Here is a 27,311-nt window from a genome sequence, read left to right on the forward strand (position 1 = left end):
AATCATAGATATTTTAGTAAATTCGCTCACATTTGTAATTTTCACTACTCTGCGTGAATCGATCCTTGGCTTTAAATTTTTGAATGAGTCTAAGAGACCCATGTCATCTTGGAATACGCGTAGTGTGTTTGAAATTATTAACAAATTAGAATGAAGTAAAGTGAAAGAAATATCCACTTTTTGTGTTCTGATTGACTAATCTTCAATTTCAATTCATATTCCAATATAAAATCGAATGCAAGCCAATAGAAACTTAATTTCTGAAGATCCTATAGATATCCTTTTCATGATTAGTAGTCTATGGCTGCTTTCCTTTTAGGAGACACAGTCGACACAAGTCGACACAAGAGTCATTCTGTCTTTGTTTCTCACTGAATACTGAACAAAGACAGAATGACTTTTGTGTCGACTGTGTCTCTTAAAAGGAAAGCAGCCTATGGTTGCATTCCGAGTTACGCATATGTGCACATTTATCTATAGTACACGTGACGTATAGTATAGATAATCGCGCGTATATGCGTAACTCGGAACGCAGCCTATACATACGTAGACCATAATCAATCGAGAAACCCTATCTGCTTTGGTCTGCTCTTGTTTTGTCTTAGTTCACTAACACCATTTATTCAGTGCAAATACAATATGTGATAATTTTTGACGATAACCTTTAGTGAATTAGATCAAAATTGTGACACACATTTCTAAGATGGAAACACAACAAATAAGTCAAAATAACTTATTCTCTTCTGGGGAGTTGAAACAAGTAAAGGTAGACAATTGGGGAACGTTCTTTCTCCAGCGACTTCAGCAACTTTATTCCGAGGAACAATTCCTTGATCTTAAAATTGTATTTCCCACAAATGACATTATTATAGAGGTAAAAATAATGTATATATAATTTATAAAATAGTATGAGTATAATCAGGATTATTTAAAACAGAGCACAACTTATTTGAACAGTACTGTAGTCAATATCAAACATTTTTAATTATATTACAAAACTATTATTATTAATATATATTTTATCACAGGCTCATCGACTTGTGCTATTGACATTTACAGAATATTTTTTAAAACTAGAACAACAGCAAAAAGAAAATACTTCTAATGGCATTATTACTATGCCTTTAGATATGTCTTATGAGTGTGTAAAGCCTATTATACGGTACATATAAAATACTTATGAATATATTGTCATAATGTCTGCTTACTATACATGTATATAATTCTATCTTTGCATGTGTAGCTTTATGTATACCGGGCAATTAGAATATTGGTCATCAGAACAGGATGACTTGTACTGCACCGCACAAAAGATGGATATGACAGTGCTAACAAAATTGCTTGATCTGGAACTTACAAGCGATTCACAAATAACTGATATAGAAAAATCTTGTTCCACACAACAAATAATAGATGTCCAAGAGTCTTCACCTTTTGCCAAACCAATCAGTTCTATCGATTTACCATTATCATCATCTAAGCAGTTGTTAGAAGAAAAATCAGATAAAAAGTATGTATCTTAGTTTATATTTAATCTTTTGTGAACTGACACGGTCATAGATCAAAAATTTAAAATTGGTATCTCTAAGTAAAATTAGTTCTTTTAAAACTCTTATATCTTCAAAACTACTAAAGATTTTTTCAATTTATTTTTATTTTTTTATTGACACAGCATTGTTCAAACTTTTGATTCAAAAAACAAAATTTAAAATATATTAATTTTTTGCGGAGATATTTGATTTTAAAGTCGCGTGGATCTCGCAGATTCAACTAGTAAACTGTTTTAGAAGTTGCAAAGGGTTAATAAATTAACAAAATTGACAAATCATTTAATGACAAAATTGTGTTATATAACATTTTATTCTTTATTTCTATCTAGAAAACATACTGACATAGTTTGGCTGTTAATGTGTTATATATATGTGTATATATATATAATTATTATTCATTATTACGAATCATTATTAATTTGTAAATATATTATTGTTGTTAAAGCCCTCCTATTTGGAAAAGAAAGTTGGATGCTCCATTAATTAATTCTGAAGCAAGACTAGTTAGCACATCAATACACAACTCTGAAGTGACAACATCTGGTCCATCCAGATTTGATTTTCCAGAAGCAAATAGTGCTTTAGAAATATTTTCATCTTTTGACAATATTAGATATGATATGAAACCTTTTCATCAAGTATCTAATGTACATGGAAACAAAAGTTACATTCGTAAATGTTCTTTGGATAAGAAAAGCAAAAATAATATGATTCAAAAAAATGTGGAAAAAGAAAAAAGTAAGAAGAATCTGACAGATACAAATTTGGGTAATGAAAGTATATCAAAAAATGTCCAGCAATCTCAAGATAAACCGTCTGAAAAAACATATTCTCGTGTGTCTCCAGAAGAAAAGGAAAACATAAAAAAACTCAAGTTGGATTTACAGCCGAATAATGAAGATTCTGTTAACAATCATGCGAATATCGTAAAAGAAGTATTAAAGAAATATCCTCATTTAGCAAAAAATAATTCAAATATTCGCGTAAAAATTATGCAAAAAAAAGCAAACTCGTCCGATAGTAAAACTTGTACAAAAACGTCATATGTGTTATTTAAATCTGAATATTTGTTACGTAATAATAACAATGATGAGAACTTGAACCGTGATGATGATAATAATGATAATAGTGAGAAAGGTCCTTGGAAGTGCAACAAGTGTAATTTCGATAAAGAATACACAAATTATGATATGTTCAGAAGACACATGTACGATGTGCACGAGAAGAAATATTTACTTTCTGAGAAAACTTGCCAGTATTGTGATTATAAGACGAAAAAGCAAGATTATATGATATGTCATCTTTATAATGAGCACAAGATACCTTTACCTGAAGATGTAAGTTTTTATAAGTGTCATGTCTGTTCGTATGTCGCTGTGAGAGAATTACCTCTGTTGTCTCACATGATGAAATATAATCATCGGCCCACTGCTAAGAGTCATGCTCCATCTTCAGAGGAGATTCAGCACAGTATACGCAATGAGTCGCTTAAAGACGAATCCTCAACTTCCAACTCTCACATAACGAAATATCATCATCAGCCCAGCACTGCTCAGCATCACACTCCATCTTCAGAGGAAAATCAACAAGAGTTGTTCGAAAGTGAACTCTCAACTCACAAACCGAGTAATAAACACAAAAGCGCGACGGATAGAGAGAAACTGAAATTTCATCGTTGTAAGTACTGCGGCGAATCATTCAGACAGTTATTCAATTTCTCCGTACATTTAGATTGTGTGCACAAAAAAATGCTGAAAGATAAAACGAAGATTATTGTGTCTACATCGCCCACTCCATCGGATAAATCGTTAACAGCTGAGGTTTTTAGCAATGATACTAAGATTTCCGTACCTGCTGAAAGTAAAAAGAATGCGCATCAAATACAGCATACCTTAGTGGTGAAAGATACACACGACACATATATTTTACCAGATATGGAGTTGGACATGTTGCAACATAATATGAAATCTAACAAGATGGAAGACGAGCCCATAATTTTGATGGTTTCTAGCGACAATCAAATCGAAAACTATCAAGAGCAATCAGATATCATCGATAATACGCAGATAATTATGCAGGATACAAATAGCAGTATGATTGTATATGCTGCCAAGGAAGCGGATCATCAATCCTACCAGAATTATCAACCTGTTCAAGTTACACCGGACTTTGAAGAAGTCGAAGAAGTGGTCGAAGAAGTTGAAGAATTTATGGAGGAAGAGAAAATAATAACAAAAGTTCCTGAAAGTAGTATATCAGAGAATTGTATTGACAACCGAATACAAGAAGTGATACAGTATGTTGAGGAACAAACCGAAATAGTAGAATATACAAATGAGAAACAACAGTGTTTGAAACAGAATACTGACATGGATTTAGGCCAGGAATCTGTTATAATTCTTAAGAATATGTCAAGGAAGAGACCGTAACTTTCCCGATAAATAAGATAATACGAGAATAGGTAGATCTCCTAAAGCTCGAGATTACTTTTTATTACTTATATGTCCGCAAGAATCGCCGTCATATTTTTCACTTATGATGCCATCAAAACAAATGACCATTATTATGTAAAATAGCCGGTCTTAAAGTCAGGAACACGAAAATACTTAAGCATTAAGGAAATCAACTAATCATAGACCGGCATTCTTGTAGCCATTTTGAATTTTGACGTTAAAAGAAGCAAATATTTTATTATTTAATCTTTTATATTTATATGCATATTTCTGTTTTATACATAAATATTTCATGTTTTATACATATGTGTTATTAGGGAATAAGATTCAAGTCGCGCTAGACATGTTTTGACGCATTGTTTAATTTTTATTTTGTATGAAATGTAGATGAAATACAAATTATGTTCGTAATAAATTATGGATTGAAATTTGATCACTTAGAGCACAGTTCACTAAACTTGAAATTCTTAATGAGTTTTCTTTATTTTAATCGATCAAATTTAAATCTAATCTCAATCCGTAGTTTGATACAAACTTTAGAGTCGTATACAAAATCTTCATATTGTAAATCTTCCTGTTGTAATCAAAGAAAACGTAAAATAATGAAGGACTATACATACATATATATATATTTATTATGTAAATTATACATAATTGTTTTCTCAAATATATTAAATAAAAAGGATAAACAGTGCGCCAACACTGTTTTTTAATCTTGGTACTCCTTTTAGTTGTACAATTTTTGTTAATAGTAACTGTAGAAATTTTTAAATGTTTTACAAGTGTACTTAAATTTTCTTCTCATTTTTATTGTATCAATTTAAATTTAATATTGAAAAATAAAAAAGATGGGTTTATAGATTTTCTTCATATCATTTATTAACAATTGTACAATACGTTGAAGAAAAATTACTTTTTCTGTGCGGCCGCAGCCTCGTCTTCTCGTTGATAAGATTGCAAAAGCTCTTGCTTTTTAGAAGCAATACGCTCAGCACGACGTTTACGTGCTTCCCGAACTTTAGTTCGTCGAGCTTCGGCCTGATCAGATAGCATCTCAGCGCGAGCTTTTTCCGCTTTCTTTTTATGAATAAACTCCATCAGTACTCGCTTGTTCTTGAATACATTTCCTTTTGCCTTCATGTACAACGAGTGGTACAGATGTCTATCAATCTTCTTTGTCTCACGATATTTCTTCAAGAGACGACGAAGTACTCTCATTCTTTGAATCCAGAGATCCTGTTGCATCAAATGAGAAAAATTTTAATCTCACTGTACAAAAGAAAAAAAATGAGTTTCCGTAATTGTAGAAATATACCTACTTTTTGAGGTGTACGTGCGTTTGCAGTACCCTTCCTTTTACCAAAACCACAATGACGACCCTTACGTCTTGCCTCTGTATTCTTACGAACACGAGCTCTTGAATGTACAGCTACTGGTTTCTTAATAATAAGACCATCCTTAATCAATTTTCTGATATTCTGCCCTGAAAGAAAAATAAATTTCTTAGTACAATAAATAGATACAGGAACTAACACTAGATTATAAGAGAACAAAACATACGAGAATTTGTATTTGCAATCTCATTGATTTCATTGGGATCTAGCCATACTTTCTTCTTGCCACATCGCATAACAGAGGCTGCTAGCCTCTTCTGCAGTTTTAACGAACTAGAAGAAAAAGGTTATGTATAATACAGATTTTTTTCTTTGTTGCGAATTGCATATTTATATTTGTATGCAAGTTCGTTATGGAGAGAAAAATTATGTGTTTATGGAAATTTCTTTCTTTTAGAATAAAAAAAGTCATTTTGTAACGATACGTCCGTATGTGTAAGAGATCGATAAATCACACGTGGGATGCGGTGTATAAACGCAAATTTTCTTCGTAAAATTGCACTTGATACGTACGACTCAAGCAAAGCATTGTATTACAAGCCAAAATGTATATAAATATCACATTGTTTTAAATATTAGCACGTAATTATTAGATCATCACCGTGTACAAACCTCATTTCGTATAATCTACGAATCAGTCGTCCTGCTTCTTAAAAAATCATAAGTCAAGAGAACGAGTTCATCTGCGTCTTGCGCGTCCAAAAAGAACAGACCTCGTTTACAATCAAGGTCTGAATAGACAGGCTGGTTGCTCTCGACCAATCAGAGACTGTGTTCCAAATTTACTGTCAGCGCTGGCAGCACTTGCAAAAGCATAACGACGTCATTAATATTGTCGTCACTTCCTGCTGTGACTACTGCGACCACAGAGATGAAGCAGATAAAGCATTAAAGATAGCGACTACCATGGAACAATTAACGTTAATCGATGTGGAAAATAATATCAAATACAATTTAGCCATATCAGCAGAAGACGCTGAGAAAGCAAGAGTCACATATTTCTTTGATATGATGTTCAAATATTCATCTTTTGCATATTGTTTTCCATATTTTTGGGTTAGATTATATCTGTTTTGTGTTTACTTTCTCTGCTATTGGCATTGAAACTCACCAAAATATTGTTCCAATTTGAAACCTATATTTGTGCTGATAACATGCTTAGCAAAATTGGAACGATGTTGGTAGCTTGCTTTCATATGACGACATACTTGCAGCGCTGACAGTAAATTTGGAACACAGCCTTAGGGCCGGTTGTTCCGCTTTCAGGTAAACTATCGGGTAATTACGACATGCGACACAGCCTGTGCGACTATTGTAGACGAGGCTTTATATACATATATAGTGCAGAAACCGAGGAATAGTAATTGTTCTATTAAAAATAAGAATTTAGAAATTTTAGAAATATGAGCAACTCTATTGTTCCAAGTAAATCGACTGTTTATATATCGAATCTACCATTTTCTTTAACAAACAATGATATATATCAGCTAGTGGAGAGTTATGGAAAAATTGTCAAGTGAGTTTAGAGTGATAAATTTTGTAATTATATCACTTTATTTTATAAAAATATATACACGTATATTTTCAGAATAACTGTATTAAAAGATAAAATAACGCGACGGAGTCGCGGAGTCGCATTTGTGTTATTTCTCAAAATAGAGGATGCTGTATCTTGTGCAAAAGCTTTGAATAACACTGAGGTGTGTATTTTTCTTTAATTTACTGTTTACATTTTGTATCTATATTCGTTTAAACACTTGTCAGAAACATTCGAACATGACACACACATAATTTAATCTCCGCAAGCTTTACAATTTAGAAGTGTATACAGTCTTGCTACTGAAGATGACTAAATAAATAGTCAAAACGTCTGCTTCAACATTTAATAATTTTTTTTATTTATTCTTTTTATTTGATATCAATAGATACTTGGTCGTACTGTAAAAAGTTCAATAGCAGTTGACAATGGTCGTAGCACTGAGTTCATACGTCACAGGGATTATCCTGATAAATCGCAATGCTACGAGTGTGGACAAGAAGGACACTTGTCATATTGTTGCAATAACAACATGTTAGGTCCCAGAAAACCACCACCAAAGAAAGTCAAGACACGAAAGAAAACTACAAAGCAAGACACGTGCAATATGAATTATTCTGATAGTGAGGATGAAACGATCAGAAAATCAAAATATAACAATGATGATACTGACAATGATACAGAAAAAGAAGAAGAAGAAGAAGACATAGAAACATTAAGCTCTGTTATTGCAATGGAGGTATAATCACAATTATTGTTAGATTAAAGGCTGAAAAAATGAAAAACAAAAAAAATCTAGTCATTAAAAGAACTAAAATTTTCATGATTTACTTTACATTACAGCAAAAACGAATTAATATGGAACGTAGAGAAGAAATAGACGAATATGATAGAAAAGAAAATTCGACTATACCAAAGAAACGTTATAAAAGAAATACTTACTTCAGTGACGAAGAAGATTTTAGTGAATAACTTATGTGTAATATAAAATAATGTATAAAAGTTTGCAGTGCACAATACTTTTCTGTGCTAGACAGCACATAAGCAAAAAGTCGATCAATCATAATTTAAAATTGATTAAAATACAAATTGTTATGATACTTCTACACATAGCACAAAGAAAAGCATTTGTGTGTTGCAAGCTTAAGATACATAGACCTAGTTTACACCGATCGGTTAATACGTGTATTAAGCACTATTCGTATTAAATCAGCGTATCAAGCACATTTATAATGATGTAAACACCAGATTATATATAGAAAAATAAATTTTGCGTGCCAAAAAGAGGTTACGGTGTAACAAGACCACAATCTTGAAGAGATATTAATAGTATTGTACAATCTTATGTATTGTATATTTTTTTGTACGTTTTAATAAAACAGCTGGTTCTGTGCATTTAATCTTTATTATCTTATGTCAATCAAGATTATATTTTGCAGCTAAGTTTTCTTTGTGATTAAAATCATGTGTGTGAGGAAATATGGGATATGTGTAGTAGTCAAAATTTCCACAAAAGGAAAGAGACAAAACTTTCTAGATTTATTTGAGAGAGACAGAAATAAATGTTTATTTGTTCATATTTCTCTAAAACCTAATTTTTGCGATTAGCAACTGTAATCATTTAAAATTCGTTTATAGACTTAATTTATTTATTTGTATAAAAAAAAATTTGCTCATAGTTTATAGATATTGTAATGATCCTGAGATTCTGTAATATATATTAACATTACAATGAAATTACTCAATTCATATGCTCTTTATATATTCCATTAATATTTTAAACATCAGAAAACATTAACCAAAATAAAAAGTTTTCAGGCGCGATATATTTATATAACTTTTTTTAAATGAGAATACAAATTTAACATAACGAGGCATAATCACAATGTACATTTATAATTCATAATACTAATCCTACATCGAAGATATACCGAGATGTATCACAATATTTATGATACTATATTTTCAGTCCAACAGAAGTTCATATACGTTTTAAAATTCTTAAAGCAGGATTACTGCAGTCTATATAAAGCGATGTAATTAGACTATACAGATTATGTAACAAAATTAAAATGTATTTTACTCTCTATATCAGTCACATCTAGAAAATTTAAATTAGACCTAAGTAGTCGCGACGCGTTTATACGCACGCACACGCACATACACACGCTTGTACCACCCACGCACGCATATACACAGAGAAAGAGAAAGAGGAAAAAACTGTAGATACTTTATTGTAAGCACGCTTGAACTTTTTCAATCCATTCCTGCGCCGTGACTGCATCAGCAGCGCAAAAGTTATACGTCCGTCTGTTTGTACGAAGCTGCAATAAAAGCGATTCTATGATATTTGTACGATAAAATCAAAGAACAAAGTAATGGATAAATATGTATAAAAACGGAGCACTCTCGGGGAGGTCATTGTCCTTAACATATGTTGTCAAGGACACCTTCCTTAACAACAGTCTGCAACTTTTAGCCGTCGCTCGTTGTTCGTTAAAAAATTATAAACAAATACTTACATCAAAAAAGGATTTATCATCTGTTTTCTTTGGTGGTCCGGGCATTGGTGCAGCTGGAGTAACAGATACTACCTCAGCCAAATCTGCAATACATAAATTTCGTAACACACGTACTTCGTTTAGTTTCAAACAGTTCTTTTTGTTGTTTATATTTGATTGTGTACAATTATCATACCTATGTATCCTTTACAGTGCGAGTCTTCCACTGCATCATAATATCTCAATTGATGCTTTATGGAATCTAATACGAACCATCTCTGTTTCCAACCCTTCAATAGAGCTCCTCTTTTATAAAGATAACCTTCGTGCGTTCTATTTTCCGCCACGTTACTTGAAAATTGTTCGTAATATTGCTGAGAAGAAGTTTGTATAGTCGTTACACCTATAAAACAAGATCGAAATAAAAGTACAAAATCAACATGTAAAAGTAAAATAAAATTAATATAAATGTAATATGAAATATATTCAATATAAAATTAGCGCAACAAATTATAAAACAACTTAGTTATAAAATTGAAAAAGTGAAAGCAGAGCTTACTCGAATTTACGCTTCCGTTATCGCCGCCACTTCTTGTAAGTGTGTGAGTTTGAAGATTATCTGTCACAGCCTTGTATTTTGTGCAATTTTTTGGCACTGCGTCCGCACATTTGTCATGGCACACGTGTCCGCAGTCGATACATCTTAAGCCGGCTTTTACGGGACCCCATAACACTCCGGAACATGCGTCGCAGTGAGTCGGCGTCGCGGAATCCAGTCGTTCGAATCTTCAACACATTAAATTCGTCATAATTTTTTAATCCGAGAAGATTTCTTGGTATTGGGAACGTAAATGGTACGCGAATACAAATACCACTTTTGTATTACTGAAATGATATCTAACTGTTCCCGGATTAAAGTTACATGTGCGAATGTTTTTTCTTTAGAAATCAATATTAACATACCTGTGTGGATGTGCGTAAACAGAACCTTCGTTTCCAGTAGTGTTTCCACCAGCCAGTTTGCCGCGTAATAACAGTTCCAGAGTAGACCGTTTGTGAATCAATCGACCGTGGTTTCGCACGAGTGCCGTACTAAATGACGCATGACGCTAAAAAAAAAAAAACTCGATTTAGGTGTGACAGTCACATAATTCTAATACAATAATTACAATAATTTAAACCACGCGCAAAAAGCGCGTTTCTAAACTAAACGAATCTCTTTTTCATCCTTTTATGAGATAGGTAGAGAAATTCATCAAATAGTTTTTTTTATAAACAAGATGCATATTTTACAATCAAATACATAGAATAAAAACTATCGAGCTTTTTTCGTTTAATAAAATAATAAATAAAATTTTCATTACGTTATGTAATATTAGCAAATATTCAATATTGACTTACAGCAAGTGAGTCGGTGTTCGGTAGCTCGAGTTTGTCCCAAAGTACTTTCCATTTTTGTGGCAAATGACCCAATTCGGTCTCTAGCTTATGAATTTCTTCCAAAAGATGCGAGAACTGATCGGGAATCATTGTGCTGACACCGTCGTATCTAAAGTGGATAGTGTAATATAGCAACTGTGTGTGTGTTTGTACAAACCATACTAAATGACAATACAAGTTGTAAAATAATAATTACCCTTGAGTTACGACTTTACGGTTGCTCTTTACTACACCGTCCGCAGCTTCGGCCTCTTCCTCTTGCTGGGAGTCTTGTTGTAATACCTCCAAATCATACGCCGGACCATGTGCCAATTCCTCTTCTAAATAGAACTGCCATATATCAAGGCTCGGCAGATGCGATACTGGTCGCAAAACAGGATTCTCCGTGTTAGGCGTGTACATAAAATTGTAAAACAACGGGCATCTCGCGTGCTGTTTTTCGATGTAATCGAATATACTTTGCCCGAGATTGCAACCGGTATTCGTTCCCGCTAGTCTACCGCCAGGATAAATTGTTTCGTCGTCACTACCAGTATCCACACCTTTGTGATGACTCGTCAGAGATCCTCGTTTATCCTCGATTGCGGTAATACCACATTCCACTCGATCAAATTCACAGTCCAACAAGAACGTGCGAAAACGACAGGACACTGAGTGATAAGCCAGAAATTTGAGATAGTATTCGTTGAACTCGAATGCCAAAGGAAATTGATTTTGTATTTGATGAACTATGTCGAGAAATTGCAGAAATGTAGGCGTGAAATTGGTTGTCTGCGAATTTGCGGCAAGATTACTTCTGTGACCAAATCTGTGACCGAATCCCAACCACTCTTTCTCAATTAATGTTCTGAAGCCATCGATTGTTCGATAATGAGGATCGAGGCACACCTGCGCCACAGAACAAACGGTGGTCGTAGTGTCCCAACCGTCTTCCAGACACACAGCCACCGACGAACCTTGCATGTCCATAAGATCGATTACCGCTCCAGCTAACTGCATCAAGTTCTGTAGCTGTTGCAACCATTCCGAGCTCTCAATAAGCCTGTAGAAGCTTTGATCGGGTTCCATGTTTGGTGAACTTGGCACACACGCTCGCATCAGCTTTTTAAACGCCGCTTTCGTATGTCTCACGTCATAGTACTCTACTGGGATAAAGTCCGTCTTGGGAGTGGATTCTGTCTTCACGCCTTTCATGTGCGCTTTTTCGCCCAGAATGTAAAGAGCTGCGCGCTGGAATGTGTGCACGCATTCTGTGCCGCTGTCAGAATCCGCGGAATGTCTTACGGTTCCGCGCTGATGATGAACGGAGGTTAAAGAAGCTTGTGAATTGTGTCTCTTGTCCTTTAAAGATCCCCATCGACCGAAGTTCTTAGGACCTTTACTGCCCGACGAGCTCAGAGTGCTCAAAGGTTTATTAAACAAATTGCGACGTGACTGTTCGGGCGTAGCGTTACGATCTTCCGCTGCCAGTAGTAACGAATCTATGCTTAGAGAGCTGTCGGACATTCCCCAGGCAGAGCCTTGTCGTAATACGGACAGCGGCGTCGCAGCGACAAGCGCCATCATATATTTTTCGTGCTCCAAAGAAGAAGTGGTCTCCGACGATGTTGTCTTCAGATTACTAGCAGAGGTCGGATGAGCTTTCAACATCCCTATCACACCTTTTCCGTGGTAACCCGCTCCTCTGATCAACAACGCTTTTGTTCGCGGATGTCTCCAGGTGACAACCGGCATCCTGCTGTGCCGGTGAAGTCGACAAAATCGCCGAATACTTTCGTCCGATACTGAAGTAGGTACGATTAGAAGTGCGGGATAACTCCGGCACATCATGTAGGCGCAGTTTACCGAAGTTAATCGAAACGGTTCGTTACGACGATTGTTATGCGGCCCGTTCGTATAAAGCCCTAATCGGTACCAATCTCTAACGTAGCTACGCTCGGATAATCGTTCCAGAGTTTTGGCATCAGTAGGTGGCGCCTGCGTTATCATGCTGGGGATCTCAAAATCGTCCACGCTGAGATCATCGTCATGACTAAGATCGTTGCTATCGGTCATCGGTAGACTCATCCGGCCAGGTGACGTCATGTACTTATTGCTGTTAATGAGATTCATATTTGGCAATACATATTTTTGCCGCTTGGACGATTGTTTCGGCTTGAAACCAGCCTTTCGCGCAGTCTTCAGCAGTGTCTTCTTCGCAAAGCCTTTCAAAGTCGCATTTTTCTCCTTGCCTTTGTGATGCGCTGTCTGCGTAACCAGGATTTGACCGTTAAATGCAAAATGGTGGAAAATATGTGGCGGATATCGTGCTTTGTGCACCAATTTCCTTAAGGTATCGATATTTTCGGGCGTGACCTCTTCGTCGAAGGCCAGTTTGATCAATTGAAACGTGCAGGAGCGCAATTGCAGGCCCTCTTGAAGACACTGGTCCAGATGTGCCAAATGTTGCACAGCAACACGTTTCTCCTTCGTCAAGGACGTCACGGGAAAAGCACGAACAACCAGTTGTTCGCAGGCGAACGGATCGCACGGTATACCTTTGAATACTATTCTGTAATTCGTAAGGAAGATCGCACCTTCAGCTGGTAAGAGAGGCGGTATCTTGGGGAGTCCCGCAGAGCCTTCTTCCCGGCCATCGGGCAGCAGGTAAACGCGCAAACCGTCCATTATTACTTCCTCGCCGGGCAGCATATTAGGCGTCAGAATCTTTGGCTTCTGTATCGGCGGTAGTCTCTTGCTTTCTCTATGGACCGCCTCGAGCGTCTCGATATGCATGTGAACAACGCCTGGGACCATCTGGTGCAGACAGCGCACGTGTTCGGCGCTAACGCCACCCTCATTGCAGACACGATCGACGAATCGCGATACCATTCGAATGACGGCACTGCCGGTTTCACCCGGATCGGTCTCCTCGAATCCAGATTCGGCATCTCCGCTGTCACTCGCCACGCTGTTTGTGATGCTGTTGCTAGCACGTTCTTCGTCGTAAACGTGATCTTGACGATGCGTCTTCGAGCCAATATCCAGCGGCACTAACAGATATACCATTCGATTGGCGTAATGAATGGCCTGGCTGTACATGGTGCTTTCCTCGCTGTTTACAAGTTCCTTCTGCTTCTCGGGATTGATGGAAGGCCAGATACGCATTTGATCTGCAGCTATTTCTAGCGCTGAGGGTTCTTGAACCTGATATATGGAATATCGATCACGATATGGAAATTCCTTGCCGTCTCGGGGACTAATAGGACTCAGAATGGAATCGTTTATAAGCTTCGGTGGCGAATTGTCGCCCGGCAGATACAGGCGTTTAATATCTTTTTGCACGTCTAAATAGAACGCGTCTTCCCAGAATTGTTGATTCTGCCATACCGAATGCTCCTGAATGCAGGTGTAGGCAAATTGGATAACGCCGGTGCACAGTTTCCTGCAGAACGCGGTGGCAAGTGGAAGCAACGCGGCAGCGACTCCGTGCTCGTCCATCGAAGAGTCATCTTGCAACGCGCAGTTCATCAAACGTACGACCAAATCAAATTGCTGATGCTCCAACATGGCTTTATTTCCAACTACATGTTGAGAAAGTTCCATGCAAAGTGCTAAACGAGCGGCCTTGCTCTTCAAAGCTCGCAAGACGGCCGGAAACGTTTTGCGAGCATCTGAAATTTTATTCTCGAATATACAATTGATGCAATTACGTAATACTTCGAGTCTACGAGCGGAGTTGCTGACCAGGTGTCTAGTATCATGAACGAACGAGATGTGCGGACCCATTGGCACGATACGAGGCTGAATCGGCCGTAAGGAAGACAGTCGTACTTTGAGATTATTTTTTGCGAGGCCTTCGTCGATGATCGCTTGAACTTGTTCAGGATTGATACGTGGCAAGAGAGGCTGATGAATTCTCGCGAATGCGCCCTCGGGTGGCTTTAAGATCTTCTGCACATACGGTTGCGGATTTGGATTTTCGTTTAAATATAATTGTTGCGCCAATTCTTGGATATGTGTCAAGATAACTCGATGATCCTGAGCCTCCTGCTTCAACTGATCGCTCAGAGTACTGTACAGCTCATCCCATACGTCGCAAGGCCTCCACGGCGGTCCTCGTTCCGCAATAAAAGACGTAAAAAACATACAATCCAAGACTCGCGTGGTGAAATCACAACCCGTCAAACCTCTTTCTCCTAAAAACGCCGCTTTATGGAAGGTTATAACTGGTTTCGGATGTATTCGTATTAGTGTCAAACAGCTACGATATCCTTGTAACAATTGAGCAAACGTTCTCATAAACACAGCTCTAAGTTCTTTGTCGAGCATAGGCGAATGTGGTGCCCTGGTAGCAAGCGGAGGAAAAGCGTAATCTGCGCACGCTAATTCTGGCTGCAATACCAAGGACAATGCATCCTGCGTTTGTGAGAGTAACGGTTCCGGCAGCAAAGCGAGCGAAACACCATCTGGAACCGTTATAGAGCCTCCATCAAGATCAGCGACTATTACATCCATCTGCAATGATAAAAAAATTGACGTGTTGAAGAAAAAAATCAATCATAAAATATTTAGGTTCATACAGAATGTGTACTTACAAGTTCCGCAACTTCGTGCTTCAAGGAACTGTGCACACCCATAATAAATGGAGTTGGAGTGCTGAGTATTTCGACTAAAGCCGCTGGCAAAAGAGGAATGTAAACGTGCGAGTATCTGAATGGATACATCAATGCCGTCAGAGCGCGACATCCTTCAGTCAGTCGGGAATAACTGGCGGAGTGAAAAAGTATCTTGTGTTCTGTCATGACTGCGCAAAATAACACTAGCACATTACGAATACCTGAAAACACAATAGAAATGAAACCCGCAACAAAGCATTTGTGTTATTAAGTCGCATATTTAACGTTATTATTACCTAGTTGCTGAAATAATAAGTTTACACTAGTATGAGTAATAGGAAGAGAAGGACTAATTGGTGGCTGAAGCGCCTGACGATCTCCCGCCCCGATGCTGAATCGCACTTGCGGTCCACCAGCTGGAGGTACTTGAATACATCCTAATATGTTTCCAACTAATGTCTCTAAGGGTATTCCAACATTCTCCACATATACTGTGTAAATAATTCCAAGACAATTCTGTAAGAATTCAATAAACCAATCTCTGTTAATAGAGTTGAGATAAAGAGCTGATAGAAAAAAAAAAAAATGTTACAGTTGAGTGTGTGAACACATTATCACGTACTCTAAATGTTTCTATATAATCAAGTCTGGAAACCAGCACCAGACATTTGGGTGCATACATAATGCTGTGATGTGCAATGGCAGGTAATGGCCTGACTAGCGACCGACTACTATCACCATCTACAGGATCCTCTTCCTCGTCCACATGTTTGCTCGGTGTAATCGATACAGTTTCATTGAAGCACATACAGGCGCAATAATGTCGATTTGCATCAATATCCGTTAATATCGAAACAAAAAAACGTGGCTCTTGTCTCTCTGTTGACAAGGCCCATCCTTGCGGTTGACAAAACTATGTGAAATAAAAATTTATGCAAACAAGATGCTGACACAAAGCAAATTTATATGCAAACAGATGCTACTTTACCCATTCTATTCCTTCAATAAAAGGTGTATCAGGCCAATCTTTTTCAGGAAATCGTTGTAATATAACTCCATTACTTACACCACCTCCTATATAAATTTCAACAATATATACACATGTATGTACGTATTTTTTTAAATTTTTCTATATAGGGTGCGTGATTGATTTGTCTTTCAAATGGATACAAAAAATAGTGAATATATCTGAAGCTACTGTTACGCAATTGATGTAACGACTTACTTTCTTTCTCGTGATCGTAGCCGACTACAACAAAATAGTCGGCTAACCGAGACATCTCGGTGTATTCGTGGGGCTGAATGAGGGCGGTTGCGCTCAACATCCCACGTTGTGTTTATTACACGTGATTTCATGGACCACAATTTGCCTCGTCGTCGTGCAGCTTGACAACTACGATATAACTACGCGTGAATTATCAAGAACAACGTCGCGCGTTAACGCGCGGATCGATTTGAAAGTTTTGCGAACATATCACTTTCGCTTTGCGTCTTGAGATTTCTCTTCTTGTTGTCTTAATCACGACAAAAGAGTGTCACAAACAGATCTCACGGCAAAAACCAAAAAAAAAAAAAAAAAAGAAAACACAAGAAAAAAATACGCACGAAGAATCCTTCCCGGGCGAATCCTTCGTAATTGTCACCAATTATCGCGACATATTTCGGACCTAACGTTTTAACGCGACGTTTATGTTGCTACTGCATTTTACAATCTCGCAAACATTTCGCGGACCAGTCGAATAACGAAACGATGCCACACCCCGAAACATCAATCCCATAACCTCCCGGATGCAAACGCCACATCGAATATCTGTTGAATTCGCGCACAGACACACACCGAACACACCACGGCTACCCAAAACAAAGACGAGAACGCCGCCATTCGCGCAGTCGAGCTTCTCTCGCCATTTCAAAAGTTAAAGCCAAACTGCATTGGTGCGTTTTTTTGCACAAAGGTTTGATTGGCTAACGAATAGAAAACTTTAGAAAGCTCTAAATTCATAGTCAACTAACGCTTTCGAAATCTTTGTACAAACGCGGCAATGCGATATTAGACTAAAAGATATAATAATTACTTTTAACGTTCTTAACAAAATTAAATCCTTTGATAGTCATACGTGTGGCATCTCCCGGACCCACTCTGAAGTTGCGCATTGGCGTTTTTAGAAAAACTTAGTTTTTAAAAACTTTTTTTTACATCTTCGAAATTACTAGAAATTTTTTCAATGTTTTTTTCATCGGCGCAGAAGTGTTCAAACTTTTGATTCAAAAAAAGACATTGAAAAAATATTGATTTTTCGCGGAGATATTGAAGTCGCGTGAGTCTCACAGACTTGATCTAACTTCTAGGTTATTTTTGAGGTTTGACGGGTTTGACCACGAAGAGTTTAACTGTATTTTTCGACTTGTCAGTGACTATACTCGGTTCAATGAGAGAACAGGACATCCATGGACGAAAATGCATCCGTTCTGCGCATCTCTCTTACCAGGGTACGTTCCAAAATCTTACCCTGGTAACCAAAACCTATAGTACACGTGACATAAAATATAGCATTTTAGTAACTAAGATAGGATTTTGGAACGTACTCCCAGAAAGCCCTCTCCCTATGCGTGAATAGTGTTCTATTCTCTCATTGAACCGAGTATAGTTTTAAACTGGTAACAAAAACCTTAAGCAGTAAGTAATGTGACCAATCATAGACGAGCAGTTGTAAACACGCGGCAAGATGTAAACACAAGTATACTGCATTCAAATTGATAAGAGAAACCGGATGAACAAAAACTCGTTCGTTTGACACATATCCTTTACCAGAAAATCCTCCCACTCCACAACTATTGACTGCCAGCAAATATCCCGCCAATCCCGCGTGCGCAACGCTATCTTTACTTTGTCCGCTTTTTGTCTCTTGTGTGCAAACCGATTCTTTTCTCTCTTTGAAAAGTTCTATCTGCAAATCTGCAGGTGTTACAATACTCGTCACGCTTGTTTCTCATGCGTGCATGCTACTTGTAACGCAAAAATTTTGAAATAAATGAAATAAATCCATTTGAATCACGTAGTGATTTGTATTTTGCGAAAACTTTTTCGTATAAATTATAAAAGCAATTACAATTTACACAATAACTATATATACAGTCAACTTTAGGATTACGACCTTTAGATCACATTGTCATCCTGTGGTTTTTTGTAATCTTGACTCATAATGATTCCTGTATATTATCTAAAATTCTCATGAGCTAAAAAACTTGTTTAACAATGACTAGAGAAATTCGTTTTTTTTGTTACAAGTAACAATGTAGTTTCTCTCTTAGCTAAGTTTTATTGTACATTTTAAACACATATATAAGCATTTGTTTATTAAGAGTTTTTAACTGATATTTAATATAAAACTTAGTGCAAAAGAGACTTGCTATCTCAAAATAAATTGTAAACTTACACATAACAGACACATTTTTATGTATATATTAATATATTTATAATTTTGTATTTTGTTCTTTTATAATAGTGTCAGTATATTGCGTTTTATATTAAGGTATAGGAAAAATAATCTTTCATAGATAAAGACAAATTCAAATTTATTTTACCAAAAACATGAAAAGAGAAAAAATATTCGTACAGCGTTAAATATAAGTAATAATGTAAGAGAATATATCTTATAGAAATAAAAAAATTATACATATATGTAGTACTTCGCATACATCAGTGTTTAAATTCTAATACATTATATGTATATACTCATTTTGTAATATTGTTTAAAAAATTTGCTTGTGATGTTTACATATATACATTGTACAATATGCAAACAATCAAACCTTATATGTGTAGTATGTTCACTTTTTTTTATAAGACATACAAACATTCTAATTAGTAATTTAATTTTAATAAAGGGATTTTAACAACATGATGTTCAATAAGTAAAAACAGAAGAAAGACAATAGATAAATAAACAAGTAAAAGGTTAAGACAATAAGGCTACAAGACTAGACAACGGAGAAACAGTATTTTAGATATATTATTCATTATACTTTTAGAAAAATATAACGTTTTTTTTTATAATTCCTATAGGAGCAGTATTCAAAATTTTGGTTTTGTTTTTATTATCCAAACTCCAGCAAGATATCTGAATCTGTACAATCTAATTTACATTTTATATTATAAGATGTTCATATTTACTATATATATATATACATACATATACATACACACATATGTTTGTTATATGTGTATACATATATATATATATACACATATATAGTAATAGTTTGCATATTTTTTTCAACAAATGTTGCCTAACATTTTTTTACAGATTTACAACTTTTGAATTTTCTTATGGCACTACTTGTTATATATATATATATCAAGAATTGTGGTATCCAGCTAAAACTTTAATATTAAATTTTTGATAAAAGATATCTGTAAAAAAATATGTTCTGTTTGAAATGTTATTACATCTCTTTCATTTATATTTATTAAAAACTCTTCTACAATAATAAGAAAGATGTAAATTTCTTTTTACTTATACATATCTATATATTCCTTACTGTCCTGTGCAAAAAATAAATATGTTCATATCTATTAAAATTTTTGACCTGATATTAAAGTCACATTGAGTTTTGGCTAAAATGACACATCAGAGATCCTAAAATTTAATTTTTTATGCTGTGCATATGCAGATTAGAAAGTCTGTATGAAATCAGCATAATTTTTTTCTGTGTGCGCATAGTTTGATTAGTCAAATATATAAAATATCTTAATATTTTTTCCCAACTAGAGTTGTTGCTAGTTGTCTTTAACAGTCTAAATTTTTACAAGGACAGAAAAGATGGCGATCTTTCTATTTCAGTAAAATTTGCTTTTATTTCTGAAGAATTCATTGAATCGTCTTTACTATTATTCGTGTTATCATTACCTGAAAGATTATTATCTTCTGTGACAGTTTCATCCAGATTTAAAGTTGAATTTTTATTTACAGCTAAATCTTCTTTCTTTGCATAATCTATTATTATGTCATCCTCGTCTGTAATAGTTTGTTCCTTTTTCTGTTTTTTTGTTTCAGCTTTTTTATTCACATTTACTTTTCTCTTCTTTGATTTAGATTCTGTGACAGTAACAGTATTAGGCTTTCTTCTAGTGACAGTTCTTTTTATAGATTTTTCTTTCATGTTGTCTTCTTGCAACGTTACATTTTGGCTGTTTTCTTCTTCTTCTGTTGTTTCTATTTTCTCTCCTATGCTTGTTTCTGGTTTAGAAGCATCTGGTTTTTTTGCAGTTTTTTTCTTTGTCTTTTCTTTGGGTTTTATTACTTTCACATCTTGATTTAGCTTGACTAAAGATAATAAAAAATTGAATCTAAGTAATGTTGTTTATACATACACGATATAATAGAAATAGTAGTATATATAAAACAAATTTAAATCTGACAAATATGTGCAAATAATTAAAAGCTCTTTAAATTAATAATAGAAATCTAATGTAAAATATTATTAATCTACTTTAATACTACTGTGAAAATACATGTAGTATACATATTGATATATATTATATAAAATTTAAACAAATTTAAATAATTTATGTACCATTAGTAAATCATTGTTTTAACTTGATAGTTTTAATTGCATATGTAACATTAATGATATTACATTTATGATATATATAAATGTTAATTATATTTAAATACACATATGTGACTAACAAGATATTTAGAAAAGTCTCTAAGAAAGTAACAAACAGAGCTTACCTACATCGCCAGCTCCTGTTTCCAGTTTATTCGCTCTGCGAGATTTCTTGGCAACTGGCTCTGTGTTTTTTTCTTTTTCGATGATTTCATCATTGTCGAAGTTTTTATTATCTTCGCTCTTGCGTTTTTTTGTAGTTTTGGACTTTTTCGCTACTGGAGCAACACTTTTTTCCACTGCTTTTCGACGACGAGTTGTCTTCGCAGGCCCTTCATCACCGGCACTCTCAGCATCCCCGGCGCCATTCTCGATTGCTGTCTCCTTTTTCGACCTTTTCGCAGTTGATAACGTGGTCTTTGACTTGGCGGGCAATTTCTTCACCGCTCCCGCCTTTTTCGTCGTTGCTCTGGCACGTGTTTTCTTTTCGGTTATCTGTAAGACTTCCTCATCATTATTTTCCTCCGTGTTTGTTTTTATCTTCTGCTTGTTTGTTTTCTTAGATTTATTCTTCGTACTGTTGTTGATAGTTTTTGCAGGGCTTTTCGGTGACACCACGGCGGTGACGACTTTCTTGGCCCTACCGCGTAATTTTTTAACCGGACTTGCAGCCTCATTACCAATCACCTCGTTTTCACGCTTGTCCGCCGCTTTACCACGCCGAGTTCCCGCCTTAGCTTGCTTCGGCTTCTCGACGATCGTCTTTGCAGTAGTTTTCTTCTTCGAAGGCGATACGTTGCTGTCGGCAGCAGCAATCACGATCTCATCCGCCTCCGTCGCCGCCTGTTTTGCTCCTTTCCGCGGTGCCATTTAGTTTAGACTCACTTTCTGAGAAAATTCTGTGCAGGCTAATATCCACCTATTTCTCTTGCGTCTCGTGAACGTTCTACACTCCCGGTGGTGACGACGCGACGTCGACACAAACGGCGCAATTGCGCCCTCGATGCAACACGGTAGTCTTCCGGTAATCGAGAATCGATATTCGGATTGATAATCGTCGATAACCGTTGTCAATTTTTTGCAACACTTTTTGACACTTTTTCTTCTACTTCTGTTCTCGTCTTCTTCTGCGTTCTCGTCGGATCAGTCTGTTCTTTTATCTTTAGTACTTGTATTTCTAGGTTTTTGTGAAAACTTTAATAAGATTTATTGGTTTTGATCATTTACAAATATTTAAAGATAAATAAATACGTATACAAAAGAGTACGTGACGTTTTAACTTCAATACGACGTTTGATTGGCGATTACAAGAGGACGTTTGATCGTGCAGGAACATCGAGGGATCTACCGGCAGGCACGAAGAGGGAATTTAAAGTCGTATCTCAGTGACTTCGCGACTTTTAAACATGTCACGTGGTTTTGGACGCGCGCCGGAACAAGATGGTCCTGATGGTTGCTTTTCATATTCATATATGTACGTATATATTTTATGCCAAGGGCTCGCCAACTTCGGTTAAGTGTCGATCGTGATTGATCACTTCTGCTAAATGAGTAATGCGATTGGCTAATTCCAATAGAATAATCAACCGATTCGAAGTTATTGGGCGCATCCAGGGTAAGTTCCAAAATCCTACCTTGGTTACTAAAATGCTATATTTTACGTCACGTGTACTATAGTTTTTAATTACCGAGGTAAGATTTTGGAACGTACCCCAAAAGCACAACCGCTCACCGAACGCTTAAGCCTATGTCACACTACGGATTGGGATTGAGATTAGATTGAAATTTGACCAATTAGAAAAAAGAAAACCAATCCTAAGTTTAGTGATCTTCTCTCTGATTGGCCAAATTGCAACCAATCTCAATCCTAATCCGTAGTGTGACATAGACTTTAGGCTGGGTTCAGGGAGCAGCGCTGTTGCATCATTAGGTCTGTTCTTTTTCCATACTTTGGCTGCACTAGTTCACAGTCTATATTTTTTTATCTATGTTAAAAGGAAAAAGATAGACTGTGAACTAGTGCAGCCAAAGTATGGAAAAAGAACAGACAATTTCCAATGGAAACGGAACACTAAATTTGATCTGTACCGGAGTGGAACCGAATTGAGGGTTTCGGTGGAAACTAGACTCGTATCTCTGTATGGACGCTACGCATCTAGGCTGATCATCACTTTAAAACGTGGATAAGAAAACTTCTGACGTAAAGGTAACATTTGGTTAACCAGAACATTTAACAATATCATTTAAGAAAGGAAAATGGGCGGCGAAGAAGGACTTGGCATAACTACCGGCCAGCCAAATCTCTACAAACAAGATTTGTCGAAATTGGTGAGTCGTTACATCAACTTGCTCGCTTTTTCGTTCATCATGCAATATAACCTCGTTTGTCACACTTGTCTTCATCTTGTAACGTTCAAGTATACGCATGAAACAATATTTTGTTACTAAAAATAATAAAATTTTTTCAATGGCATGATTCTTTTTTTAATCTTAAGAAGATACGATCTCATAAGTATACTCTTAATAGAAGTCATAAATTTTAACGAAGTTTGCTCAAGGAGTGTAGTAATATTGTACCTAGGAGTAACAAATGCTATTCGGAAACGATACAACTCTCAAGTGTATGAGAAATCGGAGTTTGAGTTTTAGTAGGTGCTTTGCTACCATTGCAATAAAACGTTTGCCGAAGCGTTGGCGTGGCGCAACGGACTCCGAAAGTTCGGAGATCTTGTATTTGCGCAATGCTGGTTTTGTAATTATTTTTCTTGTACATTTCCATTGCCAGTACACACACGTGCGCGTGCACGTGTGTATAAAATGTCTTTTACTATTTCTCTCATCTTTTATTTCGTGAAGAACATATTGAAAGCTAATTTTATTATCTTTAATTAAACTTTAGTCAGCCAGAAATAAAGTTAGGAATCGCGTAGCTATCAAGGTGTACACTGTTCATGAACATGAACTTTTCTATCATATTGCCTTTTTTAAGTTGTTGCTAATATATTGAAAACTTAATGTCTGTTTTGCTTTTGCACAGGTTGTTAGTGAATTAACTGCACTATCACGACAAGTAATCAGTAGACAAGCTACAATTAATATAGGTAAGTACACAAAAATATAATTATATATATTATTGTGAAGCATATTTAGTATATGATATTTTAGTATATAAATTGGCATATAATCTATTTTAAAAGTGCAATTTTGTATCAGGTACTATTGGACATGTAGCACACGGAAAGTCAACAATTGTAAAGGCTATTTCTGGTGTGCAGACTGTTCGTTTTAAGAATGAATTAGAAAGAAACATCACTATTAAACTTGGTAAGTGTATACCTTTTTAAATATATAATTTTAATTGTTTTACTTTAATTGGAATACTTTAATTTTAGCTAAATTTTTATTTCAAATAAACTTTTTCTAACATGTTGAATTTATCCTATCGACACAATTTTTATTCTGCAAAAGAAATCTTAAAATAGATAACAAAAACAAATTTATATAATCTGATTTGTTTTTATCATTTTAGGATACGCAAACGCAAAGATTTACGAATGCGACAACCCGAAGTGTCCTCGACCTGGACGTTACATATCAGGAGGTTCTAGTAAAGACGATTCTTTTCCTTGTTTGCGTCCAGCTTGTACAGGAAGATTCCAACTAGTTCGTCATGTGTCGTTTGTTGATTGCCCTGGACACGACATTCTCATGGCAACTATGCTTAACGGTGCGGCTGTTATGGACGCCGCTTTACTTTTAATTGGTATGATCGTAATCAATACAACAATTTTGTCGTTTGATTTTTATTAAATTGCTTCGTGTCTCAACATTTATATTTTGAGTAATAAATCACTTTATTAACCAATTGCAGCGGGTAACGAATCCTGTCCGCAACCTCAAACGTCGGAACATTTAGCTGCTATTGAGATTATGAAGCTGAAGCATATAGTAATCTTGCAAAACAAGATTGACTTAGTAAAAGAAGCTCAAGCAAAGGAGCAATACGAACAGATTCTGAAGTTTATTCAAGGTACATTATTGTATTCATCATTATTAAGTATTCTAATATATAAAACTATTTTTTTATTTTTTTATCTTATTAAATCAAGAGATAAGACTTTGACAGCCATATAAAATATTTTAATAGATATACATAACACTCTGGTTGGTTCTCATTTTAATTTTTTTTTCCTTAAATCAGGCACGGTCGCGGAAGGTGCACCGATAATTCCAATTTCAGCGCAATTAAAATATAATATTGAGGTATTATGCGAGTATATCACAAAAAAAATTCCAGTTCCTATGAGAGATTTCACATCGGAACCGCGACTGATAGTTATCCGATCTTTCGATGTGAATAAACCGGGTTGTGAGGTGGATGACTTGAAAGGTGGTGTCGCTGGAGGTAGCATCCTCAGAGGTGTGTTGAAGGTATGAGATAAATTACTCTAGAACAAAACACGTTTTGATTTTTCAAAATGTGTGTCTATCATAAAACAATATAATCTTTATAGGTCGGTATGGAAATTGAAGTTCGTCCAGGATTGGTGTCCAAGGACAGCGAGGGCAAGTTGACTTGCCGTCCAATATTTTCGCGTATCGTGTCTCTGTTTGCTGAACAAAACGAATTGCAATTTGCTGTACCGGGTGGTCTAATTGGTAAAGAACTTTTACCACATATTCTTGTTATTCTTTTATTATAACTCTTAGAGTACTGTAAATGGATATATTCATTCAGTGAAAACTGTTATGGTCTAAAGGTGAATATATCCGTTTGCAAAACCTATCGCTGCGGCGGACCGTTCGATTGAAATAATACATTTAAGAAGAATTTAATCTCATCTAATAATTAAATCCAAGTAATAATTTAATTTAATCCAATTTAATAATTGGAGTTCTCGCAGGATTAAACGTAGAAAGTTTTGGCCTTTACGGAGCGTTCAGCTGCATAGCTCTCTAAGGGCTAACGTTAACTGAGAATGTATTGAGAATTTTGACAAGGATGTACTTTTTTATTTAGGTGTTGGAACCAAGATTGAGCCTACTCTGTGCCGCGCTGATCGTTTAGTAGGTCAAATTCTCGGGAGCGTCGGTGCGTTGCCACAAATATTCATTGAACTCGAAATCTCGTATTATCTGCTGAAACGTTTGTTAGGTGTGAGAACCGAAGGCGATAAAAAGGGCGCAAGGGTAAGTCGTTTGTGTTTTCATTAAATTGCACATATCTTACGACAAAAAATTGATTCTTTATTTTAATGATTATTTATTTATACAAATATCGACTTATCAGGTACCCAAACTGTCAAGAGGAGAAGTGTTGTTAGTGAATATAGGTTCCTTGAGCACCGGTGGCAGAGTATTGGCTACTCGCGCTGACTTGGCAAAGATTAGTCTGACAAATCCGGTGTGTACAGAAATTGATGAAAAGATTGCGTTGTCCAGACGCGTAGAGAAACATTGGCGTCTGATCGGATGGGGGCAGATTTGCGGCGGCCAGACGATAGATCCTATTTTGGATCGATAATTTCTCGAAGTAATACACAAGAATAGATTATATTTATTGCAACAGTGCAATACTGACTTGTGCTGCGATGTTTATAATAAAATTTTGTTATTTGGATTTATAAAAAAACTGATGAGATCCGAATCTACGTATTTTTAGACTCTTCTCAAGATTGCAGTTACTCACACTGGCGTTAGTATGTCAGCACGGATTCAACAAAGTATCTTCTGCCTCTGCTATCTCACTCTGTTTATATAAAATCTTTTTGTAACTATTTTATCGATTCGCATGCATCGTTGCGATATTGGATTTTTTTTTATGAAAAAAGTTCAAGCCTTATTTTGTAGTAAATTAACATATTTTATCGTATAATATCTTAACGTGTAATAAGACTTTCTTTTTGGAACAAGAAACTGAAGAAGTAATTGTTTTTAATTAATTACTTAGCATGCGTCGTTGCAAATGTTGCAATAGTGGTCATTGAGTGAACGTTTTTTTCTACAAGAGAAATATATTAATTTGCCCTTAAAAGAAGTGATGCGCTAAAAAGCAGTGTCAATTCAGTTATACAGTACACTCTCGATATTTGCGCGTGGTGGGTGCACGTGGTTGTATATTTATATAACTGTCACACGACTTTTTTTGCTTTATTCTTTTTACTCATTTTTTTCTACTACGTATATTATAAATTATGTATATACAGGGTATCCCGTAATTGCCAT

The 27,311-nt window shown here is 35.8% G+C and overlaps 6 protein-coding genes across 10 annotated transcripts; 3 read left to right on the top strand and 3 right to left on the bottom strand.

Moving 5' to 3' along the window:
* Positions 1 to 482: 482 nt before the first annotated feature.
* Positions 483 to 4,668, top strand: LOC109852631 (centrosome-associated zinc finger protein CP190-like). Of its 2 annotated transcripts, none has more exons than XM_020423961.1 (4): positions 483 to 874; positions 1,029 to 1,162; positions 1,244 to 1,510; positions 1,996 to 4,668. In XM_020423961.1, exons 1-4 carry the CDS (start codon positions 704 to 706, stop codon positions 3,977 to 3,979), a joined length of 2,556 nt encoding a protein of 851 aa, XP_020279550.1. In that variant the 5' UTR covers positions 483 to 703; the 3' UTR covers positions 3,980 to 4,668. The 2 variants fall into 2 exon arrangements, with proteins under 2 accessions (XP_020279550.1, XP_020279551.1); XM_020423962.1 differs by having other exon boundaries at positions 787 to 874; positions 1,060 to 1,162.
* Positions 4,669 to 4,856: 188 nt separating this feature from the next.
* On the bottom strand, positions 4,857 to 6,119 carry LOC109852633 (60S ribosomal protein L19). The gene is made up of 4 exons (XM_020423966.1): positions 6,010 to 6,119; positions 5,564 to 5,670; positions 5,323 to 5,486; positions 4,857 to 5,239 (listed from the first exon to the last, which is right to left on the bottom strand). Exons 1-4 carry the CDS (start codon positions 6,012 to 6,014, stop codon positions 4,913 to 4,915), a joined length of 603 nt encoding a protein of 200 aa, XP_020279555.1. The 5' UTR covers positions 6,015 to 6,119; the 3' UTR covers positions 4,857 to 4,912.
* Positions 6,120 to 6,266: 147 nt separating this feature from the next.
* On the top strand, positions 6,267 to 8,321 carry LOC109852632 (zinc finger CCHC-type and RNA-binding motif-containing protein 1-like). 2 transcript variants are annotated; one of them, XM_020423965.1, is made up of 5 exons: positions 6,267 to 6,453; positions 6,637 to 6,913; positions 6,986 to 7,097; positions 7,323 to 7,673; positions 7,778 to 8,321. In XM_020423965.1, the coding sequence occupies exons 2-5, from the start codon at positions 6,801 to 6,803 to the stop codon at positions 7,904 to 7,906; spliced, it is 705 nt and encodes a 234-aa protein (XP_020279554.1). In that variant the 5' UTR covers positions 6,267 to 6,453; positions 6,637 to 6,800; the 3' UTR covers positions 7,907 to 8,321. The 2 variants fall into 2 exon arrangements, with proteins under 2 accessions (XP_020279554.1, XP_020279552.1); XM_020423963.1 differs by having other exon boundaries at positions 6,267 to 6,913.
* A 419-nt stretch (positions 8,322 to 8,740) lies between these two features.
* On the bottom strand, positions 8,741 to 17,706 carry LOC109852635 (myotubularin-related protein 13). Of its 2 annotated transcripts, XM_020423970.1 has the most exons (13): positions 17,549 to 17,706; positions 16,699 to 16,866; positions 16,462 to 16,547; positions 16,096 to 16,386; positions 15,770 to 15,989; positions 15,453 to 15,694; positions 11,072 to 15,372; positions 10,837 to 10,984; positions 10,399 to 10,544; positions 9,995 to 10,221; positions 9,632 to 9,838; positions 9,457 to 9,539; positions 8,741 to 9,258 (listed from the first exon to the last, which is right to left on the bottom strand). In XM_020423970.1, exons 2-13 carry the CDS (start codon positions 16,796 to 16,798, stop codon positions 9,166 to 9,168), a joined length of 6,144 nt encoding a protein of 2,047 aa, XP_020279559.1. In that variant the 5' UTR covers positions 16,799 to 16,866; positions 17,549 to 17,706; the 3' UTR covers positions 8,741 to 9,165. The 2 variants fall into 2 exon arrangements, with proteins under 2 accessions (XP_020279559.1, XP_020279558.1); XM_020423969.1 differs by lacking the exon at positions 17,549 to 17,706 and having other exon boundaries at positions 16,699 to 17,530.
* A 2,125-nt stretch (positions 17,707 to 19,831) lies between these two features.
* Positions 19,832 to 22,458, bottom strand: LOC109852630. Its single transcript, XM_020423960.1, has 2 exons — positions 21,212 to 22,458; positions 19,832 to 20,800 (listed from the first exon to the last, which is right to left on the bottom strand). Exons 1-2 carry the CDS (start codon positions 21,954 to 21,956, stop codon positions 20,280 to 20,282), a joined length of 1,266 nt encoding a protein of 421 aa, XP_020279549.1. The 5' UTR covers positions 21,957 to 22,458; the 3' UTR covers positions 19,832 to 20,279.
* A 764-nt stretch (positions 22,459 to 23,222) lies between these two features.
* On the top strand, positions 23,223 to 27,250 carry LOC109852624 (eukaryotic translation initiation factor 2 subunit 3). 2 transcript variants are annotated; one of them, XM_020423943.1, is made up of 10 exons: positions 23,223 to 23,414; positions 24,124 to 24,187; positions 24,300 to 24,410; positions 24,616 to 24,849; positions 24,958 to 25,116; positions 25,288 to 25,517; positions 25,601 to 25,745; positions 26,107 to 26,276; positions 26,377 to 26,619; positions 26,749 to 27,250. In XM_020423943.1, the coding sequence occupies exons 1-9, from the start codon at positions 23,343 to 23,345 to the stop codon at positions 26,608 to 26,610; spliced, it is 1,419 nt and encodes a 472-aa protein (XP_020279532.1). In that variant the 5' UTR covers positions 23,223 to 23,342; the 3' UTR covers positions 26,611 to 26,619; positions 26,749 to 27,250. The 2 variants fall into 2 exon arrangements, with proteins under 2 accessions (XP_020279532.1, XP_020279533.1); XM_020423944.1 differs by lacking the exon at positions 26,749 to 27,250 and having other exon boundaries at positions 26,377 to 26,733.
* Positions 27,251 to 27,311: the final 61 nt, after the last annotated feature.

The sequence above is a fragment of the Pseudomyrmex gracilis genome, unplaced genomic scaffold (genome assembly GCF_002006095.1).
Source record: "Pseudomyrmex gracilis isolate BER0280 unplaced genomic scaffold, ASM200609v1 scaffold_32, whole genome shotgun sequence".
NCBI classification, from domain to species: Eukaryota; Metazoa; Arthropoda; class Insecta; order Hymenoptera; family Formicidae; genus Pseudomyrmex; species Pseudomyrmex gracilis.

What these genes read in the sequence shown, in the direction of transcription:
- LOC109852631 (XM_020423961.1), top strand. Translation starts at nt 704, where the DNA reads ATGGAAACACAACAAATAAGTCAAAATAACTTATTCTCTTCTGGGGAG. An exon ending in CAAATGACATTATTATAGAG is followed by an intron (nt 875 to 1,028) that starts GTAAAAATAATG and finishes ATTTTATCACAG; the next exon opens with GCTCATCGACTTGTGCTATT. An exon ending in TGTGTAAAGCCTATTATACG is followed by an intron (nt 1,163 to 1,243) that starts GTACATATAAAA and finishes TTGCATGTGTAG; the next exon opens with CTTTATGTATACCGGGCAAT.
- LOC109852632 (XM_020423963.1), top strand. Translation starts at nt 6,801, where the DNA reads ATGAGCAACTCTATTGTTCCAAGTAAATCGACTGTTTATATATCGAAT. An exon ending in AGTTATGGAAAAATTGTCAA is followed by an intron (nt 6,914 to 6,985) that starts GTGAGTTTAGAG and finishes GTATATTTTCAG; the next exon opens with AATAACTGTATTAAAAGATA. An exon ending in AAGCTTTGAATAACACTGAG is followed by an intron (nt 7,098 to 7,322) that starts GTGTGTATTTTT and finishes TGATATCAATAG; the next exon opens with ATACTTGGTCGTACTGTAAA.
- LOC109852624 (XM_020423943.1), top strand. Translation starts at nt 23,343, where the DNA reads ATGGGCGGCGAAGAAGGACTTGGCATAACTACCGGCCAGCCAAATCTC. An exon ending in AAACATCACTATTAAACTTG is followed by an intron (nt 24,411 to 24,615) that starts GTAAGTGTATAC and finishes TTATCATTTTAG; the next exon opens with GATACGCAAACGCAAAGATT. An exon ending in TGTACCGGGTGGTCTAATTG is followed by an intron (nt 25,746 to 26,106) that starts GTAAAGAACTTT and finishes TTTTTTATTTAG; the next exon opens with GTGTTGGAACCAAGATTGAG.
- LOC109852633 (XM_020423966.1), bottom strand. An exon ending in GATTGCAAATACAAATTCTC is followed by an intron (nt 5,487 to 5,563) that starts GTATGTTTTGTT and finishes TTTTTCTTTCAG; the next exon opens with GGCAGAATATCAGAAAATTG. An exon ending in ACGCACGTACACCTCAAAAA is followed by an intron (nt 5,240 to 5,322) that starts GTAGGTATATTT and finishes TTGATGCAACAG; the next exon opens with GATCTCTGGATTCAAAGAAT.
- LOC109852630 (XM_020423960.1), bottom strand. Translation starts at nt 21,956, where the DNA reads ATGGCACCGCGGAAAGGAGCAAAACAGGCGGCGACGGAGGCGGATGAG. An exon ending in AACAGGAGCTGGCGATGTAG is followed by an intron (nt 20,801 to 21,211) that starts GTAAGCTCTGTT and finishes TATTATCTTTAG; the next exon opens with TCAAGCTAAATCAAGATGTG.
- LOC109852635 (XM_020423970.1), bottom strand. Translation starts at nt 16,798, where the DNA reads ATGTTGAGCGCAACCGCCCTCATTCAGCCCCACGAATACACCGAGATG. An exon ending in CGTAAAGTCGTAACTCAAGG is followed by an intron (nt 10,985 to 11,071) that starts GTAATTATTATT and finishes TATCCACTTTAG; the next exon opens with ATACGACGGTGTCAGCACAA. An exon ending in GCACTGTAAAGGATACATAG is followed by an intron (nt 9,540 to 9,631) that starts GTATGATAATTG and finishes TATGTATTGCAG; the next exon opens with ATTTGGCTGAGGTAGTATCT.